This window comes from Chroicocephalus ridibundus, chromosome 10 (genome assembly GCF_963924245.1).
Source record: "Chroicocephalus ridibundus chromosome 10, bChrRid1.1, whole genome shotgun sequence".
NCBI classification, from domain to species: domain Eukaryota; kingdom Metazoa; phylum Chordata; class Aves; order Charadriiformes; family Laridae; genus Chroicocephalus; species Chroicocephalus ridibundus.
Genome location: NC_086293.1, coordinates 24,936,203 through 24,955,112, shown reverse-complemented (window position 1 = coordinate 24,955,112; position 18,910 = coordinate 24,936,203). Strand labels below are relative to the sequence as shown.

General features: G+C 39.4%; 1 protein-coding gene and 1 long non-coding RNA gene across 4 annotated transcripts in view; one reads left to right on the top strand and one right to left on the bottom strand.

The window, feature by feature from the left end:
• Positions 1 to 10,194, top strand: part of LOC134521309 (uncharacterized) — a 44,217-nt gene extending 34,023 nt beyond the window's left edge. Inside the window, exons 4-5 of one of the 3 annotated variants that reach the window (XR_010072712.1) lie at positions 6,328 to 6,461; positions 8,784 to 10,194. This is a non-coding gene — a long non-coding RNA (uncharacterized LOC134521309). Of the gene's footprint in view, positions 1 to 6,324; positions 6,462 to 7,346; positions 7,480 to 8,783 lie in introns of those variants that run through there. The other 2 variants (XR_010072710.1, XR_010072711.1) reach the window with 2 other exon arrangements.
• Positions 1 to 14,742, bottom strand: part of DCP1A (decapping mRNA 1A) — a 38,889-nt gene extending 24,147 nt beyond the window's left edge. Inside the window, exons 1-4 of the mRNA XM_063347521.1 lie at positions 13,953 to 14,742; positions 12,906 to 12,946; positions 10,961 to 11,088; positions 1,585 to 1,651 (exon numbers count right to left, since the gene is read on the bottom strand). Of these exons, the coding sequence (XP_063203591.1) occupies positions 1,585 to 1,651; positions 10,961 to 11,088; positions 12,906 to 12,946; positions 13,953 to 14,609 (893 nt within the window). The 5' untranslated portion in view covers positions 14,610 to 14,742. The remainder of the gene's footprint in view (positions 1 to 1,584; positions 1,652 to 10,960; positions 11,089 to 12,905; positions 12,947 to 13,952) is intronic.
• Positions 14,743 to 18,910: the final 4,168 nt, after the last annotated feature.

Genomic DNA, 18,910 nt, shown 5'->3' with positions numbered 1-18,910 from the left:
CACACAATTGTTTTCCATTAATCCTTATAATTAAGCCTTACATTTGGACAAGCCAAATAACAGCAAAAAGTCCAACACTGCTGGGGACGAAAAAAAAGAAAGAAAAGAAAAAAAGTGGGAAATGGGAACTGTATAGGGTTATCAGGATGAGAGAAAGAAAAATAAGAATTTAGGAAGAGACCCTGATATTCGAGTCTGTCATTTGTGTTGTCTTGCATTGCTTCTGTGGGGAAAAGCCAAAATAACCCAAAGCAAAAATCCCAGAAAAAGAAATTAGACTTCAGCTTAAAACGTCTACACAATGACTATTTTCCATATAATTAAGTTCTGCCAGTCTTCGAGATATCCAGCAAGACATGACGTGCCGATTAAAGCATGCAATAGAAAACAAAGATCAGGAAAGTAGAGTGTGATGGTGAAGAAAAGCAAAGCAGAGGACTAGGGATGAGAAGATACTCTGTGCAGTACATCTGCATTTTGCGATTTTGCGTTTTTGCTCATGTGACTACCCTGGCATACACTTCAAGCTCCTTCCTTTTCTAAGAACACTGAAGATTTGCTCAAGTTCATTCTCATCACTAAATTTCTGTTAGTACAAAGTCTTGGCTTGATCTGCAAGGGACCTCACCTGAAGAAACAGAAAGGTGCAAGAACACCCTCTAATCACAACCTGTTTTAAAGGATTTATGCCACATTGCCAACTCGACCAGTTCCAGCCTCCTTTGACCTCTGTTGTCCACACACACGTCGGCACTCTACTCTGAAGCCCTCCTCAGCTGGGGCAGCACAACCACCCACGGCACAGACAGGCTGACTGCACTGACAGCAGCTGGAACACCAACAAACCCGTTACTGCAAACAGTCTTTTAAGGTTTATTTAAATTGAGATCACTTTCATGAGTTCTCCTGCTGCATGACATCTCTAGGAGTCCTTGGAACTACAAAATAAAAGCAACTGACACAGCAGCTTTATAAACCAACTTTATCTCCAAAGGAAGGGGAAAAAAAAAAAAAAAGAAAAAATAATCAAACAATCCAGACATTAGCAACAACAAGCTCCTATTATTTCATCGTTTTGCTTACTCTTCTAACATCACTTTAATTCTGTAAGATTCCACCAACTTCTCCCACTATTTTCCAGTCTCTTCACTTTAGTCAGGAATAATAACCAAGCCTTAAAAATAACCCCAGAAACCCAAACAAAAACCAGCCCACCACAAAACAAACCACAAAACCAACCAAAAAACATGGCCATCGTTTACCTAATTACACTTTCTACATCAGAGGATATTTTGCCTGCATCGCTATACAAAATAAAACATAAAATAAGCAGTGTTTGTATGTGCTTTCTTTGGAGAATGCCAATGAATACTTCAACTGAATTTTCTACCACTTCACTGAAAATTTTAATGCTGCAGTTTTTTAAAAACCAAACCAAATATTTTGATTACTAAAAAAACAGCACCAGCAAGAACATTGTATTTTTCTATTTAAGGAGAGCAAGAAAAAACCCAAACACATTTAATAGGTTGGGTTTTTTCTGTATTGCATAAAAGAATTACAGAATGAGACCATAGTACTTACTTAGCCATGAGTTTTGCTATTCGATGACAGTCATTCTTGTCGTAAAACCAGATACTGTAAATCGACACTTGAAAATAAGGAAAAGGTAAGTGTAAGACAAAGATTAAAAAAACCAAAAATGAAATCAACAGGAAAAAAACAAGAGACAAGCAGTCCACTAGATCTGTAACACACAAATTACCATCAATTTCCACTCAGATGTTCTGTGTGTGACTGACTATTTATAATCAGAAATGGCACATGTGCAAACACAAATACAACTTGAGTCCGATCAAATGCAAGAACTACAAAACATTGATACTGTTTGTAAATAAAAGTGGCAGAAAAAAGAAGTTTTAACTACCAGATTCCTTCTCGTTACAGTTGCAACGTTCTGTTTTGAATTACTGACTTGACCATTTAAACTAGTCTAAAGAATATCCATTTTTTTTTAAGCATTTATTTGTAAATTTTTCAATTTTTGAAGCTCAACAAAAATACTGAAGTTTGAATTACAGTATGACGGTTCAGTCAGAGGCTCTCTGGAAGGCTCCCTCTCCATATTCTTTTCTCAAGAGAAGTAACTGTACAGGAAAGAAGCAGTTCCAAAGCTCCAGTCATCCTGTCCCATTCATGGAGCAGCTTAAAACTAGATTCCTGTTGAACCCTCCTCTTTGAAGGTATCAAGGACACAGCAATGAGGGCAAAAGGCTTCCAGCTCAGCAAGACACTAAGCCCCATTCTGGCTTTCAGAATAAGTTGGCAGAGGTAGAGCCTGATCGCTGAGCTCAAAGATACCCCACCAGAGAGAGAAATTTAGTCAGCAGTACCACGCACTATTTCTTCATCAGCAATCCCACTTCAGAGAAGCCATTTTTTACCCGCACACATACTCTTCTCCTCACCGTCCCTCCCCACAGTTGTGCCAACACAACAAATCTGAACAACTCTTCAGAATTGTATTTAATCCAAGTCACAAAGCAGGTTATTTTAAATTTTGGTTCACCTACGAAGTTTGTCAACGCATAATGCGCAAGTACAGCAAAGGCAACTGGACACTTTATGTATGCTACCATTAAAATATTTTAGTTTCTGAAAAGACACTTTTAGCATTTTAAAACTCACCTTTATGTTGCAGCTCATGATGAAGTTCTTACGAAGTTGAAATCACTAACTGATTATAAAAGTATGACTTAAAGTGAAGGAAAGGAATGTTTTATTGTTTTGGGTTTTGCTGTTTGTTTTTTTAAAAAAAAACCAAAACACAAAAAAACCCAACCAAAACCCACAGCCTTTTCCAGACAGATGCAGATTTTTATTTTAAAGTGAAATCCTGCCCCCCCCCCCTTTTTTCCCCCCACCTGAAAACACTCAAAATCTCAACTGAAGTCCACTCAAAATTATTTCAAGCCATGGCAAAGAGGGCAATTATTTACCAAACTAGACCTTCCAGTTATCCTGGGCTTGCTGTGTTGGACCAAAACCCTCAAAAAGTAATTCCTACATCTCACTTCTGTAACAATATCCTAAGATAAGCTGAAGTTCTTGTTTGCAGCTTTTTTTTAGTTTTAGTAAATAACAACTATATTCACTTGAGTGTCTGTTTTCTTCAGAAATTACAGCTTAAGTAATAGACAACAAAGCTTTTCAAATCATAAAGAAATCAATACAGCACAATTTAAGGAACTTTCTTCTTACAAAAAGACATAAGCCAATTAAAAAAGGCATATCATACATGTAGCCAATGCTTATGATGTATTTATTAATATTTACAGTTTAATACAGCTGGATTGTCTACTGCATAGAAACCTGAAAACAATTCTAGTTTGAGCTACTTCTTTAGTCACGTACCATATTTTAACACTGAAGAAAAGCTCTTTCCTTTCCCTGACTTCATTATCAGACAAACTGCCAAGAGAAGAAAGCTTCTTCAAAAGCATACTTGCTGAAGAAATGAAGATAAGGAACCTATAATGGTATCTTAATGGGACAACTGATTAAAGTCACATTCAATTCTGCCAGAAACAGGCCTACACAAGACCAGAAGCAGATCCGAATCTCAGTTTGGTGCACAGAGTATCAGGCTTTTTTCAGCTTTGTACTACTGGCAAGCAATCATAGAGAGTCACTGCAAAACATTAACAGTATTACAAGGATGTAAAGCAGATTATGAACGAGTAAACTCAGGCACCAACTTAGAGATGATACAACAGGCTGGAATGTTTACCTTCCTCTTTTCAAAAGAGGACTCATTTGTACTATCAGTTCAGCTTCCTTGTCCCAGAAGCATGTGTGTGTGTCCCAACTGCATTACTATATTTGATATCTTTCATACGTGCGAGCAACTTCAGCTATGACCATCCTTTTATTAAAAACAGAGTTGGTACTTACCAGTTCTTTTCAAATCTGTGATCTTTTTACTACACCCAGCGTAAACATTAGCTGTTCATACGTCTAATGGCATATCTTCCCACTGCAGTTCTTTGAAGAGCTTCATCCAACAGAAGTCACTTAATTAAGTGACTCATTTTTCCACCTAATTTAACACTTTCCATCCAGCTTTTGTACATTGAATGCTGGGCAGCATCTTTAGCAATCAAGTAGATGTAGTTTGTAATCATCGGCAGCAATACTTTTCATCTGGATTCACATTACATTTTGACACACATTAAGTCACGAGTAGCCCATATCACAGACAAAGCAGATTTCATAAAATTAAAGGAAGTCAGCTATCTTTATCTACATTCTTCTCTGACATCATCATTTTTATTAGAATCACTGACCCGCAAATATTTATCTAAGAACATAATGCTCAACTTCCCTTCAAACTTGACTGGATCAATCACTAAAACTTGATTGAAAATGCTATGGGAGAAAATCTATTTTTCAGAAAACAAAAGCATTATGGAAGTCTTCCTGCTCAAGTCTAACAGCCAGATAACACCAAAAGGAAGGTCTTAGTCTCTTCTACATTGTGCTCCCATGGTTTCATCAGCAGTTCCAATGCTGCCCAGTTAGTGGATCTGAATTAAAAGTGGAGATAGAAAAGTGCCACAGTGAGACAGAGGCCTCATCTTTGGTAACACAAAATGAAATTGCATCCCAAAGCTTAGTTTCACTTCAGTTTTCATTTTAAGCAAGCAGATTTGCTGTTAACTCATTCTACCTCAACTCACGCCTGTCCCTTATGTCAGCTGGACAGATTTTAGTCCAGTCCAGTTCCTCAATACTGTTTGTGTATCAGCTTCAAAACATGCCACCTACCACAAGAGAGAGAGCAGAAACAAGAAGCTGGGGGCAGCACAGTAAGGCAAAACTGCTGAAACATTGATGAAACTGTAGCCCAAGAACGCTATGCTGGAAGAAGCGTACATGGTACCCAGCAGCACTGCCAGTTTCAGAGATTCCAGACACTATAACTCTCTTGCCTTCGGCAATTTAGCCATTTGGGCAGATACAGCTCCATCTTGTTCAGAAAGACGATCTGTTTAAAAGTTACCTAAACTAGTTGGAAGAGCTGATAGAGGACAGAAAGGTTTTATTTTACAGCTCCTATTTAGATGCTGCTATACAATGAAGCAGAAGTAGAAGCGGGGGACAGTACTCTTTCAAACCCTCTCTGGAAAGGAAAGACTCGTATTTTGACACCCATCCCATAAGGTAATCACGGAAATCAATTTAACCCGATCTCACTACTGTAAAGGAAAGCACATATACGCATCATTTGCATGTGGTATATGCATCATTTTACACTTCAAATAGAGTTTAAGGCATAATGCAATAAGCACATAAAGCAATCTCTCTCAAAGCTCGTATTTCGTCCAGTAGCAAGGTTAGCTGAAATGCCACCTCCCCTCAGTCACTCTGCTTCAATATCTTCTTCACTAAGATTCCTCATTCACTATTCATTTTTTCCTGCCTGTCACATAGATTTATAAATCATTAGAATTAATAAAAAAAAAGTCCCTCCCTTTCTTATTGTTGTGAATATCTAAGGCCATTTCACAAATACAGTTCACAGCACGATCCCACAAGGAGTTGCACTGGAGTAATTCAGCAGGTGGCAAACAGCATCCAAGATCAGGAACAGTTTAACAAACTGCCATCTGACAAAGCATTGTGTGGAAGGAGCGGGATTACTACTTTGCAATACTGAACCAGAGCGGAAAACCCCTTCCAGTTACAATGCCATCTTTCAGGTCAAACAAAATATTTTTAGAACTTCTTAACAGCTTTCAAAGGTTCCTCCCCTCCCCCTGGCTTGCATTGCTGCTGCTGCTATAAAGGTATCGAGAACAGGCTCCTTTCTTATCTCAGACTAAACCACTGGGTTAATGCGCTTGCTGGAGAGCCATTCAGCGTCAGCAATCGCAGAGATGTGTCATACTTAATGCATTGCCAGCCAGGAGCAAAGGTGATAATGAGAGACTTTCCTTACCAGTAAGGATGCCCTTTTTTGAAACCACTCAGGAGCTCTTGCAAGGAATTTTGAAAGCCATTTGAAATAACGCAACTTGTTTTGCTTCTGCTGTTCTGAATACAAGTCTAATGATAATACAACAAGGCCAGAATACAGCACTTCGTAATTGAGTTTTCCACTTATATGTATAAACCTCTCCAAAATCCATTATTTTTTATTAACTTTTACCCTTGGACAGGAATAAGAAGCAAGAAAAAAAAACCCAAAACAAAAACCCCCACACCAAACAAGGACCATTTATTTTAATACCCAAGTTTTATGCTTAGCATCTGTCTTTTCAGCAGCATGGAAATCAATCTGCCTGCCCTCCCAAGTGAACTAGCTTGGATTAAAAAGCCTTTTAATCAAGACCAACGCCACCGATACAGAGGGAAAGTTATAAATGAGAAAGAAGAATACTTCTTGCAGACTTTAAGAGGTAAGTTGGCGATTGTTTAAAACTCTGACTAATTTTCCTCTATTATTAAGCAAACTATCAACTATTGGCTCCAAATTCTCACATTAGAGATTCAAAGTATTGAACTTTTAGAGTGGACTATTATTATTGTTACCAGCAGAACTGTGCATTTTTTTTTAATCAGAGCTTAACATACTTTTCACAAAATACAGACAAGAGGAAACAGGCTTAGGTTCATTAAAAAAACAGGTCAATGGGATTCAGTGCTTCACTAACAAATACGCTGAATACCATAAAGAATGTGCATGTGTCCAGAGGGAAAGTTAGACAGGGATCAAATGTACCCGTCAATAATAAAGAGCACATTAAGTACAATCTAAAAAGTTCTACCTTTTAAGAGGAATTCTAAATTTAAAATATGTTACATTACCGAAATTAAGAGGAAGTGACTTAATCTCTTGATTTGCTCACATTTGGAAGAGATATTTGCTTTCTTTAACAATGAAAAGTAGAACACCTTTCTTTTTTTTTTTTTCCCTTCTTCTCCAATTTACCACTGCAACCGGTACAATGTCTCACAGCTTCTTAGTCACACCCCCTGTCATTTTTTGCTTTACAATCTGATGCCTCTTGAATAAATGGTGTAAGTTTTCAGGCAATATTATATACAACTTTTAAAGTAGACATAGCCTTTCTCAAAATGTTGTGTTTAAACATTCTTTTGGGGCTTGACCCATATTATGTAGCCAGAATGGTTTTGAGAAAGAGAAGTCTGGAGCTGGGAAACATTTCCCCATTAACAGCTACAATATTAAAAAGGTATTATTTTCGGGGGGGTGGGTGAGTGGGTAAGCCTCCGCACGTCTGACATGTAACCACAATAACAAACAACAAATTGACCCACAGGTCTTCCATTTCACCCAGTGAACACAACAAAAGGTAGATATAAGAAAGGTACTGTATCACCTGGTCTGTTCTACTTCCAGAATACCCATAAAAGACCCCTTCATAACCCACCCTGCAAAAACAGGGGAACCCCCCCAACTATGAAAGATAAGTCAGAGCTCCTTTCCTGTGAGAATAAAATGGCAATTACCCAGTCTTGCTCTATGAGCATGAAAAAGCCTTTGTGCAACTGGATAAAGGGTCTCATGTCTACAGCTTAATTAAAGTTCTGATAGGCAGCAAACTAAAAATTCTATTGTATATTAAAAATAAGTATTTGAACAAACCAAACTATGAAAGAATGGTAAAACACACCAAAAATATTATGATCTAGCATGACAGGCAAATCATTCTTATAGCCTCCAGCCAAGCAAAAATAATGTTTATATAGTGCTTGCAAAGTTTCTCGTATAACTTGTTAGCAGCTCTGCACAGACTGGAGTACGTCACTTGATACACTCAGAACAGCTCTTGTGCCATTTAAGACAGAAATGCCAGAGGTCTGCCCTGGTATATGTAACGGACTCTGCCCTTATTATCTTCTCAAGTCAAGACAGACTCTCATAACAAAGTGAAAACATGAAGTTTATAAAACAGTAGTCAACAATCTTTATAACTGAACATGATTCATGGAACCTTCCCTGAATATGTGGTAGCATAATTTTGCTTTCATCATCTTCTACTATTTCTACCATGCCGTGGGGAAGCGTAAACCACGATTTGTCATTGATCCTGCTGCAACCTAAATATACAGGCACAAAATACGTTTGCCTCTGCTAAACAGCAGTATTAATAAACGTGATTTTAGGTTTTTATCAGATAGTCTGAACCATTCCTCATCTATAAGCTAAGGAAATGGAATCGTCAGTTCAATCATTCAGCAGTCTTAGCAGGACATCGTACTGTTAAGAGTTTCTAATGATCACAGTAGATTTCCTCAAGCAGGATACAAAAAACAACCCCACTACTCTACAAGAAATAGGGCTGTTGCCAACACTCCCTACCAGAGGTGGTTTCTCCTTGCACAACCTAGCAGTCATTAAAGGTTCTCAGAAGAACTCCACATTAAGCCATTAGAGGTACACATTACATTAACCATTGGCTTAAAACTCCTATTTGAATTAGTCCCAAAAATGCAAAGTTTTTTCATGTTAGCAGGCAGCTGAGCAGAAGTGGACACCTTTCTGCATAAAAAGAACTTGGACAAAAATCCCCTGATCTACCCACGGAAATGAAATACATACATGTTGAACTTCGTCTGCAAATTCAAATCAATCCCAAAGGGTTTTTTTGGTTTGGTTTTCTTTTTAAGTTTCACAAATACTATGCAGATAGAGGCAAACAGATTTAACACTGAACATTTCAATCACATAATTTGTTCTTTTCTAACTAATTCAGGGGACAGAGGTCAGAAGATTTGTGAAACTGCATAAGAGGAAGAAAATCCAAAACACAACAACAAGATGCAAAACGTAAGGGTGTTAGCAGTGCTGAAATCCTAAGGAATAAAAAGCTTAGATGCTGTTTTCTATGCTTTTAAGCTTGCGTTTGATCAAAATGAACACTGGCAGAGCACACAAAAACTGATCTGCTGCTTATTTGTGGCACTCTGGGAAATAACTAATGACTTAACAACTACATTGCACATTTTCAATTTGCAATCAGGGTAGACTGTTTCTGGACATGCTACCACCTTCTTCCAGGAGACAGGACAGAGTGATGAAATAAATTATAGTTTCTGACCAAAGTATTTTAAAATGACAATAGGGAAGATATAAGAGGAAAAAAACAACACTTCTTGATTACTTCAGAACACAATTATTTCCTGTATCCAGTCTACAATGTTTTCCTCACTCACCTTTGTATGAATTCCTTCCTCATACTTTTCTATGTCATCTCTATCCTAAGCCCCATGAGCCTCCCGCAGATCTTACACAATAGTGTCCCATAGGAAAAGAGCAGCTTTTATCAATGAGAGAAAGGCATATAATTAGCTCTAGGGGTTTCTCATGAACTCACACACAGCCTGCCTTCTCTGATTGCTTCCTTCAAGTAATCCTCTAGTCACTCCCACTAGAATACACCATGGTGATTCCACAGCAGCTCCTGCTTCCTGATACCACCAGCAGTTCCAACAAACGAATGAATCAACTTCCTGCTTCCCTTATGTCACCAGTCTCACAATTGCAATTCTTTCCTCTGTTGCCACCTCATCAGCCATCCTCCCCCTACCACCATCATCTACAGCTCCTCTTCCAAACCAAGCAACCTGCTTAAACATCCAACTCAATGCAGTATTTTTCCTCTCTCCCAATTTCTTGCCAGTTATTTACTTCCCTAATCTCCTTGACTTCTCAACTTACTGACAAATTTTGACTTTTTCCTCTGGATGGCACTTACAGAAGGATTGCTAAGACTATTAAACAGAGGAGACCACCTACCTTAAGCTGTTCTTTGTCACCATAATGGAATCTATCCTACTCCCCACAGATCCTAGAGGCTTTCCAAGGGGGAAACAGGAAAGGATTAACATTTGACTGTTCTTTTAGGTACACTGAAGCATAGCCAAAGCAGTGTTCCAATCTGTAATTCAAGGGGACATTCTGATAGGAAGATGACACGGTGTTGACGGAGTATCCAGACAGCACACAGGTCCTCCAAGTAATTCAGTAAGGGGAACCTGTCACTAGACAGCAGCAAACTAGTTTCAAGTACTTTCCCCGAGAAAAGAGGACACGAAAATTATGCCTTTGTACCAGAAGGACCCTCTGATCTGTGGGGCACCCTTTTTTTACGAACTTAACCTAATGTGAATTTCATATACACTTATACTTCCTCCTCCTCTTTTTAAGATCTATGTAATTTATATTTTGAGCTCTTTGGAGTAACAGGATTTTTAGCATGTACCTAATTGGAACACAGTACACTGGGACTCTGAAGCTCAACGGACGACCCAAAACACTACTAGAATTCAAAAAGCAGCAAGAAAATACTGCCTACTATTTCACTACTGTGTATAACAATTATCCCAACAGCCAGACTTGCTGGAGTCTAGACTCCAGGAAATTTAGTGTAGACATCTATCTCCTGAGTCCAAAACCCACTGTGGAGAAAGAAACCTTCAACCTAGAGCTGAGCAATTTTCAACTTCTTCAGGCAGCTAATGATTAATATTTAATTTTCCCATTTGCAAAAGAGGAAGTCCTTAGAACTATTCTTGGTGGTAAATACTTTCAAAATCTATCAGTCTTCACTATTCTTTCATAGTTTTTTTATTAATGCAATAGCACTGTGTATGTGTTTAGATTAAACCTATCAGATATTTAATTAAAAAAAAACCATAGCAATATTGAACTTTGTTAGTATATCCTCTTTCTATTGAAAGCAGGTGATCATCATAATATAATACAACTATTTAAGTAAACCTAGCACTGTAGACAGAAAACATCATCAAACATTTCATTGGAACCTGTCCCATTACAGTATACTTGAAATAGACGTCACGGTAATCAGAAGTGGTCTAGGTTCCAAAACAGAACATGAAGTTTCTATGGATTAAAGAAAGTCATACTCACAGCTAGCATTTCTGTAGAGAAGAAAAGGTTCATGGAGCTGAAACTCCAAATCTTTATTTACTGGTTCTACCAAGTTGTGCATGTTCAGTCGATTCACTATCGTAAAACCATGATAAGGAGAAGCTGACCTATTGTTTCAATTAAAACAAAGACAAGGATTAATACCTTGATCAATGTATACAATTTTCTGACACAGAGTTATGAATTAATCTTCAAGTCCCCACTGCTTTATTAGCTGAAGCTTTAGCAGTCCTGAAGCTCTAGTAGTTGTTCTTCTACACCATTTCTTGGCATGTCAACTAATTTCAATTTAAAACTATACTTAACTCAAAGTAGGATTAGGATAAACATTACAGTTCTACACTGCTAAACTGCTGAATCAAAGATATACCTCCAAAAAAAAAAAAATCTATTAAAGAAAACCTGGGGCAGGTCCAGGATTAAAATGCAAGTGCATTCTACACTTCACATGAGATAGTTTTGAGGCATTTCAGAATCTTTTATTAGAGGAGAAAAAAACCAAACCGTTTACGAAGCAACATTTAACTTACTGTAAATAGGTGCAGCAATAAAAAGAGATGTTAGTTTAAATAACATGAAATACACTTATAGGGGAACCAGAAGCAGTAATTTCTTCCTAAAGGGAGACTCTTAAAATACAGACTTAACCCAGTGTCCTCAAATTAGCTATTAAATTATTCAGAATTGTATTGCTTAGTGAAACAATTTTTATTACCTAGATTTTTGCTAGACACCAGGTGGAAAAACAAAACATCAGGCAAGCAAGCACTGAGAGTTCAAGATAGTTTTAGATCTGTTTTCTCTTGGTGCATGAACGTCATGTCAACATACTCAGCTGTGCCTGAAAGCAGTCATATAATCAACTCAGCAGCACGATAAAGGCAGGGTAAAAAATCAGATATAATCAACTAGCGTTAAGATTTCAGTAACAATTCTGTAACATCTTTACCGAATGATCAACAACAAAATCTGTCAAGAGCTTCTAAGGAGCAGGCAAACAATCCTTACCATCACGAGTTAGTCTTTTAATGTACCTATCAGAACTTGTTTGAAATAATCAGCTAATCACAAGAACGCTTTTCACTTAGTTTTTTTGGGCTTTAGCTTGGTGGGTTTTCTTATGCTAAGTATTTCCAAGCTTGAAGCTAAGCGAAGTAGACAGGAACTGGTTACTAGTATTCCCTTTGCAGTGCCAGGATGAAATATTGTAATCACCTAGTCTATGACAGTCTGTTTCAGGACGGGTTAAGTCTGCATTATTTATATTTTTTACATTCAACAGAGCATTATTTCATGGCTAAATTATCTATTTTCCTGTAATTTAAAACTTAAATCCATGATTGGTTTTATGTGCTGGTTTTCCCCCACACCCTTTTCCCTCATCCAATATAATTGGAAATTTCTTTCATGGATTTGATGAAGAAATCAAGTAGCACTCAAAACTATGCACTAACAGATCTCCAGCTTTTAGGCAACTTTGTCCATTTACAAAACTGTCAGGAAACAGCAGAAATTAAGTTAGGACAGATTATTTAATTCGTCATCTGTATTGTTTTCATAATCAACTTTATGGATTTTCAGAGACAAAGGAAGACAGCATTTAATAGACTCAGTATATTAACAAAAACTATTGGATTAACAAAATAAGCTTGATAAATTAGATTTTTGTGTGGATACATGTGCAGCATTCATCAAGTTTTATCATTTTTCAGCAGTACTTTTAAGTGCTTTTGACAGAGTTATTCACCTATGTGTGGAGTTTATTCTTTTTCAAATGAGTACACAGACATTAACAGCTGCACAAATAAGTAATTATGAGTTTAATGGATGCAGGAAATCCAGTATGAAAGCTACACATGAAGCCACCTGAGGTTTGTTTTCTTAAGGAAGGAAAAAGGAAAAAAAACCACAAGAAACCCCTTACCTTTTGTATACAAATAAGGTCCCTTCTATGTCGGTTTTCTCCTACAAAAGACAGCAATTGCATTTAAAGGATATAATTGTTCACACAGTTACGTAGCTTCTGCATAGCACTTTAACTAGAGATTTACCATAACCTTATCTTTCCATGAGGCTTGACATCATAGAACTAAAAAGATGATCTCTTATTTTTGGAGACCATCTATTTTTACTTAGTAAGATAAGGTAATTAAATCAATTTCCAGAAGATACTGCCCATGCTATCAATCTGATGATGTGATATACAGCATTCTATAACTTTCCTATGCTGAACCTCACCAGTCAGATCCAAACAGCTTTCTCACAGCTCCGTATTTTGCATATAGCTAGTCCATGTCTCGGCAAACATCAGTCGGGTTGTCTCCCCCAGCTGTTATTTCACGATGGCAACGTCAGCACAGCCAATGACAAAACAATTTAACCATGGACCACAGCTGTTTCATACTTCCATTTTCCAAGCAGCCTTTCCCATGTGTGTGTGACCAGCACAGAGTTGTGTGCGGTCCCAGCACGGCATTCGACAAGAACTTCCACATTATTTCCGTTTTTATAGTTTCACGATAAAACCGGCTGTCGACCATAAACTGTGTTTTAATGCAATGATGAATACTAACACTTCTTAAATCCCACTCCTCCTCACTTAGGGCTCTTCCACACGCATGAGCAACCACAAATTACAATTCAGAAAAAAATAATCCAACAAAGTCAACTCAGCCACGGCCGCCAAGGGCCGGTCCTCTCCTCTCCTTTCTTCCCCTCCCCTCCGGCACAGGCGCCCCCCGTGGCCGGAGCTCGGCGGGGGGAAGGCACCCAGCCCCCAAAGCTCCCCTCGGGCGAGGGCAGCCCGCGCCGCAGCCCCCCGCGGAGGCGCCGGGACAGGCGGCCGCTGGGGCGCGGCGCCTCGGCCCCGGCCCCGGCCCCGGCCCCGGCGCGAACGGTCCGCCCGGGGGCCGCACCGCCCGCCGGGCCGGCCCGGCTGCGGGTAGAGCCGGACCCGCTCCTCCGGACTTACCCACTCGTTGTCCTTCGGGCTGAAGCTGTAGAGCGCTACCTGGCCGGTCACGTCGGCGATGCTGGTGATGTACGGGTCGTGCTGCTTCAAGGCCGCCAGGCTGATCTCCTGCCCCGCTCTGCTCACCGACTCCATCTTGGATCCCGGCGGCCACCGGCGGGGGAGGGCAAGAAGCAGCCGCGCCGTGTCACCGGCGCACCCATCCCCGCCGCCGGCCGGAATCCCGAGCCCCGCGCCTGCCGTTCCGCCCGCGGCAGAGGCTGCCGGGGCCTGGCTGGGCCGGGGAGCCTTGGCGGTGCCCCCCGGCCCTGGGGTGCCCGAGGCGGCCCCCGGCCCCTGCCGACACGCGTGTCCCAGGGCTGAGGGGTGGCGGTCAGGCACCACCGCCGCAGAGGGGTCAGTGGCCTTGTGGCACAGGGTCGTGAGCCACAGACCAGCGGCTGGGCAGAAAAACAGCTTTACGGGGTTCAACTGGACGCGTGGCAGCCGGGCTGTGGAGTGTCCCCCGGTGCTGCCAGGCACCGACAGTGGCTGTGCCTCCATCAGCTGCAAGGTTTGGCCAAGCTCTGTCAGAGCCGAGCGATGGCCTCCACGCTCCCATGCTGCTAAACATCCAAAGACCCCGACCATTGCCATACCCCCCACGCTGTGCTCCATCTCTGCCGCTTGCCCTCTGCTTCAGCCGGTGTAGCTCCATCCAGGAGGGTTCTGTCAGACACGTTGTCCCTCGGTTCAGCTCTCACAATGCCGTGAGGAGAGGACTCCTAGTCCTTTGTTGAAGAAGGGACCCCACCAGCCGCTCTACCCAGCTCCATGCCCTGTACCTACGCCCTGGGCACCCTGGCTTGACTTCTGAGTTGTCTCTTCACATCCAGGCATGTCATGAAGAGAAATAGCTTCATTTCAATGGAACAGATTCAGCTAAAGATCTGTGTATTGTTTACACCGTAAGAGGTCATTATTTTTATTGTTATTATTTATTTACTGACATTAGTAATACAAAGGCTCTGAGTTTACTGCAGGCCGGCATATGAAGTGCAGTGCACAGGCTGGAGGGATTATCTTCCAGTACTTCGGCGGGGATGTGGTTTGTTCACATGTTCATCGTTATCTGGTATATGACTATTTCACAGTCTGCAGTGGGATGTGGAATTTTCAATATTTTTAAAGAATTTTAGAACTAAATACTTTATTTTTCTCAGGTATCGTAAACATACCAACTGTTCTATGTAGTACATAGTTAAGTTTGCTGGAACAAGAACAGGGTAACATGCAGTGCACTGCGCCTTCTTCCTGCAATTTTTTTTAATCGTTAGTGGATTTTCAGAACAGGAAAAGTATAGAATATTTATTAGGACCAAGGCATGAATAATTTCCAAGATAACATCACTGAGATTCAATTATCTTTGTAGCATTTTGTGCTACCTGACAGGAAAAAAACAGGATTGTAAATTTCTAAACAAAACCATGTTTGTGACAAGCTTGTGACCCTTCTGAGAACATAAAGAATTTCCTCTAAGCTCTGTCTTACCACAGGTCATGTTCTTCTCCATCGCAGGTGGACATACTTCTGATTTTAATACAGCTTTAGGGTACAGTCCTCACCCACAATGGCAGACGTTTAATGCACAAGCCATAAGGAAGGATCCAGCAGTTGTGTGGTTCCATAAAACATCTTTCTGACCAGCAGTCAGAAAGTTCAAGTTTAATATAATTTTTTAAATTATCAAAGCAAAACTTTTTGGAAAAAATATTAATTTACCTGTTTTGGTGACAAACAGTTCTAGTACAAAGACATTTATTAGGAAAAAAAAAGTAATCCGGACACAAAATTCCTGTGTACTTCATCCTGGTAACTCAACCCTGAATCCCAGGACCTAAGGATCAGTAAAAAAAAATAAATAAAAAAATAGAGAATGTCTTAGAGGTCTGTAAATCTTCCATCCCCTTCTAATGATTATGCCACAGGAGGGCCCAATCTAATCCATAAAATTTGGGTTTTCACTGTTTCTGTTAGTAAAGTACATAAAACTTCCCATCAAGGGCAAAGAATGACAGTATGATGCCAAAAATACTGTGATGTAAAATGTCTAGTTATTATTCAGTAACACTCTAGATTAGGAAAAAATAGCGTAACGAAGGTAAACTTTGAAAAGAATCTTTTCTAAGGAGACAATTGACATTGTAAGGACTCAAATGAAACAGAAAGAAAAAACTTTTTTAAGAGCTGGTTTTAAATGACATCTTAAACATCTGCACCAAACCGCTCCTTTCTGCGAGATTGCTGTAAAGCAAAAGTATCTTTCACAGTAAAAAACTTATTGGCAAAGGACAGCCTTCTCCTGTGCAAGATCTTCTCAAGTGTGAAAACTCCTTGACTTCATCTTGAATTAAAAGTGAAACATGAGGAGCATCGATAAAAAAGAGAAGCGGTGGTTTCTGGTTATGGATTGTTTTCCTCCTTCATCTGCTAATTCCAGTCCTGCATTTTAGTGAATTTGTTCTCCCTGCCCTTCTTCGCTGTTGTTGCCTTGGAATAAAATATTTTATATCAGAAATGAGTCATATGGCCTGCCATCTGCTTCCTCCACCTTGAAGCACACCAAAGTATATAGTATACTTAGACACAAGCTGTGACCTCAGTGTAAACTGAAATGTTGGTTGTATCCATTCAGGCTTGTTCTGTGATTATTGTATATTGCAAGTCTCTTTGTCCTCCCTTGAACCTACACAGCAGTTACTGCTGGGGAAATGTTCATCTATCGCCTTCCATTGCTGATTCTTGCACTGAACCAGGCAGAAGTGGGTTGATGTGCATAATGCTCTTTTGGTGTTTTCTCCGCGAGTGGGAAAAATTCCATTTGTGTTTCAACAAGTGAAGAGAACATTATGTTCTATATTTCAGTTATTCATATGGGGTTTTATAGATGGGATATGATGATTTATTACCCTAAGTACTATTATCTACTTGATATATGTTAGTATTAAGGTAGGTGAAGTAATAAAGACCCTCTTTTACGCCTTCAGTCGCTTGTGACAGCATGGCTGGGTCTGTCTGTTGATGTCTGCTCTGCTGTTTGCAGTTACGTTATACAAACTCGTATTCTGGCCCCTGTTTTTCACACTGCAGATTACTTACCTGTTCCCACAGTTTGTTTGGGCTGCAGTCACTCCTTTCAGACTTCATACAGAAATAGTCTTCTTTAGTCTGCAGTTTCTTGCTTTTCCCTTGTTAGCTGAATATCATCAGGAAAGAATATATTGCTGCTGTTAGGATGATGGAGAAGTGCAGTAAGCATTCCCAGTCAGTGCATTTTCTGTTATTACTAAAAGTTGAATTCGGGTCCAGTGGAGTCCAGGAAATCTGAGTGACTCATAGAGCTCATATTCTATCTTTGCTGTTTTCCACTTTAAACAATTGTCAGAAGTTTCTGGTTTCATGACATGTTTTGCAAATTTCACACTTTTTATTGGTTTGCTTACGGATGTTTTTCCTTGAATTGTAATAGCAGGCAATTCTTGGGCTATTTATTAGTAATTGCATTTTTAGCTATACCTTAGATTTCAATAAGAATGGCTGTAATTCTACAGACTGTTTATTTGGGCTTAGTCCTAGCTAGGGCAAATTGTCCTGATGATAAACTTCCTTATTCAATAACTTAATGAACTGTTATTTTGCATTTTAATTCTCTGAGCAAGCCTGCAAATCTTTAGCCTGTCTTTTTTATGAGAGGCTGATTTGTCTGTTATTTTGAAGTGGTTAAAACAACAAGGGTGTGTCTGTGGGGATGCTAGAATTTTGCAAGGGTTGACATTTTGTTTGAAAAATCATTTTATTTCACAGGAGGCATTACTTGAGCATTTTTATTTGCTTATTATTTATTACAGTGTTTACTTTTGTCATATTCTTTGCTCTACTGTGGATGCACATTTGATCTTTGCTATTGGTGAGGCTGACAGTTCCTGATACTGAGTCTCCTCGCTGTACTTCACCGTACAACTAGTTCTTCCTGTGGTGAGTCTCCAGGCTGATGAAGGATAACTGAAAACTGCTACAGTTAGAGATTATGACCCATCTCTTTGTGAGATTTGTAAAAATCTCACCTTTTGAGGATAGCACCAAAATGGCCTTGTATGCTACTCAACATCAGTTTATACCATATTTATGTACATAAAGGAAAGTTACCTTCCCTGGCAATTATTCTCCTCTTTTGGAGTGCCAAGTGGATCATAAGCCTTTCATAGGTCTTCCAACTCGCTGTATGCTCTTTCCACACTAATGCTGCATCCGCAAGTACCTTATTGCATATTCATGGTGACAGATATATATTTTTAGCTGTAAAAACTTTTTCCACCTTTAAATTAAAGTTTTCTAAATTGTTATACATCACAGTGCTATAGGGCAGCAACATTTTTCCTTTTTAACTGAGAGCTGTTAGAATTTGGATACTCTGCAGTACCTGTTGGTCACCAAATCAGTTTCCTTTTATCCGTCTTCGCCTGGCTACAAAACTAAATTTGTTAAAACACTTGTTCGTTGCCATCAGGATAAAATACCACCAGATGTACAACCACTATAATTTTCTTCGTTTTTTTAGTAATTAGTTCCATGATAAATTTGTCAATTAATAATGTGCTACTTAGTGATACACTAAATAGGAATTGTATGCAAACTGAGGAGACTCCAGGGAAAAAGCTAGAGGAATGGCAAAAGATGTAGATCACATACCTTGCAAGAGAAAACAAAAGAAATTATTGTGTTGCTGGGTCAAAAGAAAGAGAAATGAAAGAAAAAAAAAAGAACATGTCAGTGTACACATTTGATGTGTAAAAGGTTGTTAGAGAAATTGGTTCTCCACACTTGCTGGCAAAGGGACAAAATGAAATCAGGTTAATGTGCAGCAAAAGTAATTAGGCTGGATCCTAACAATCCTGATCAGTAGGAATTGTTAAGCAAT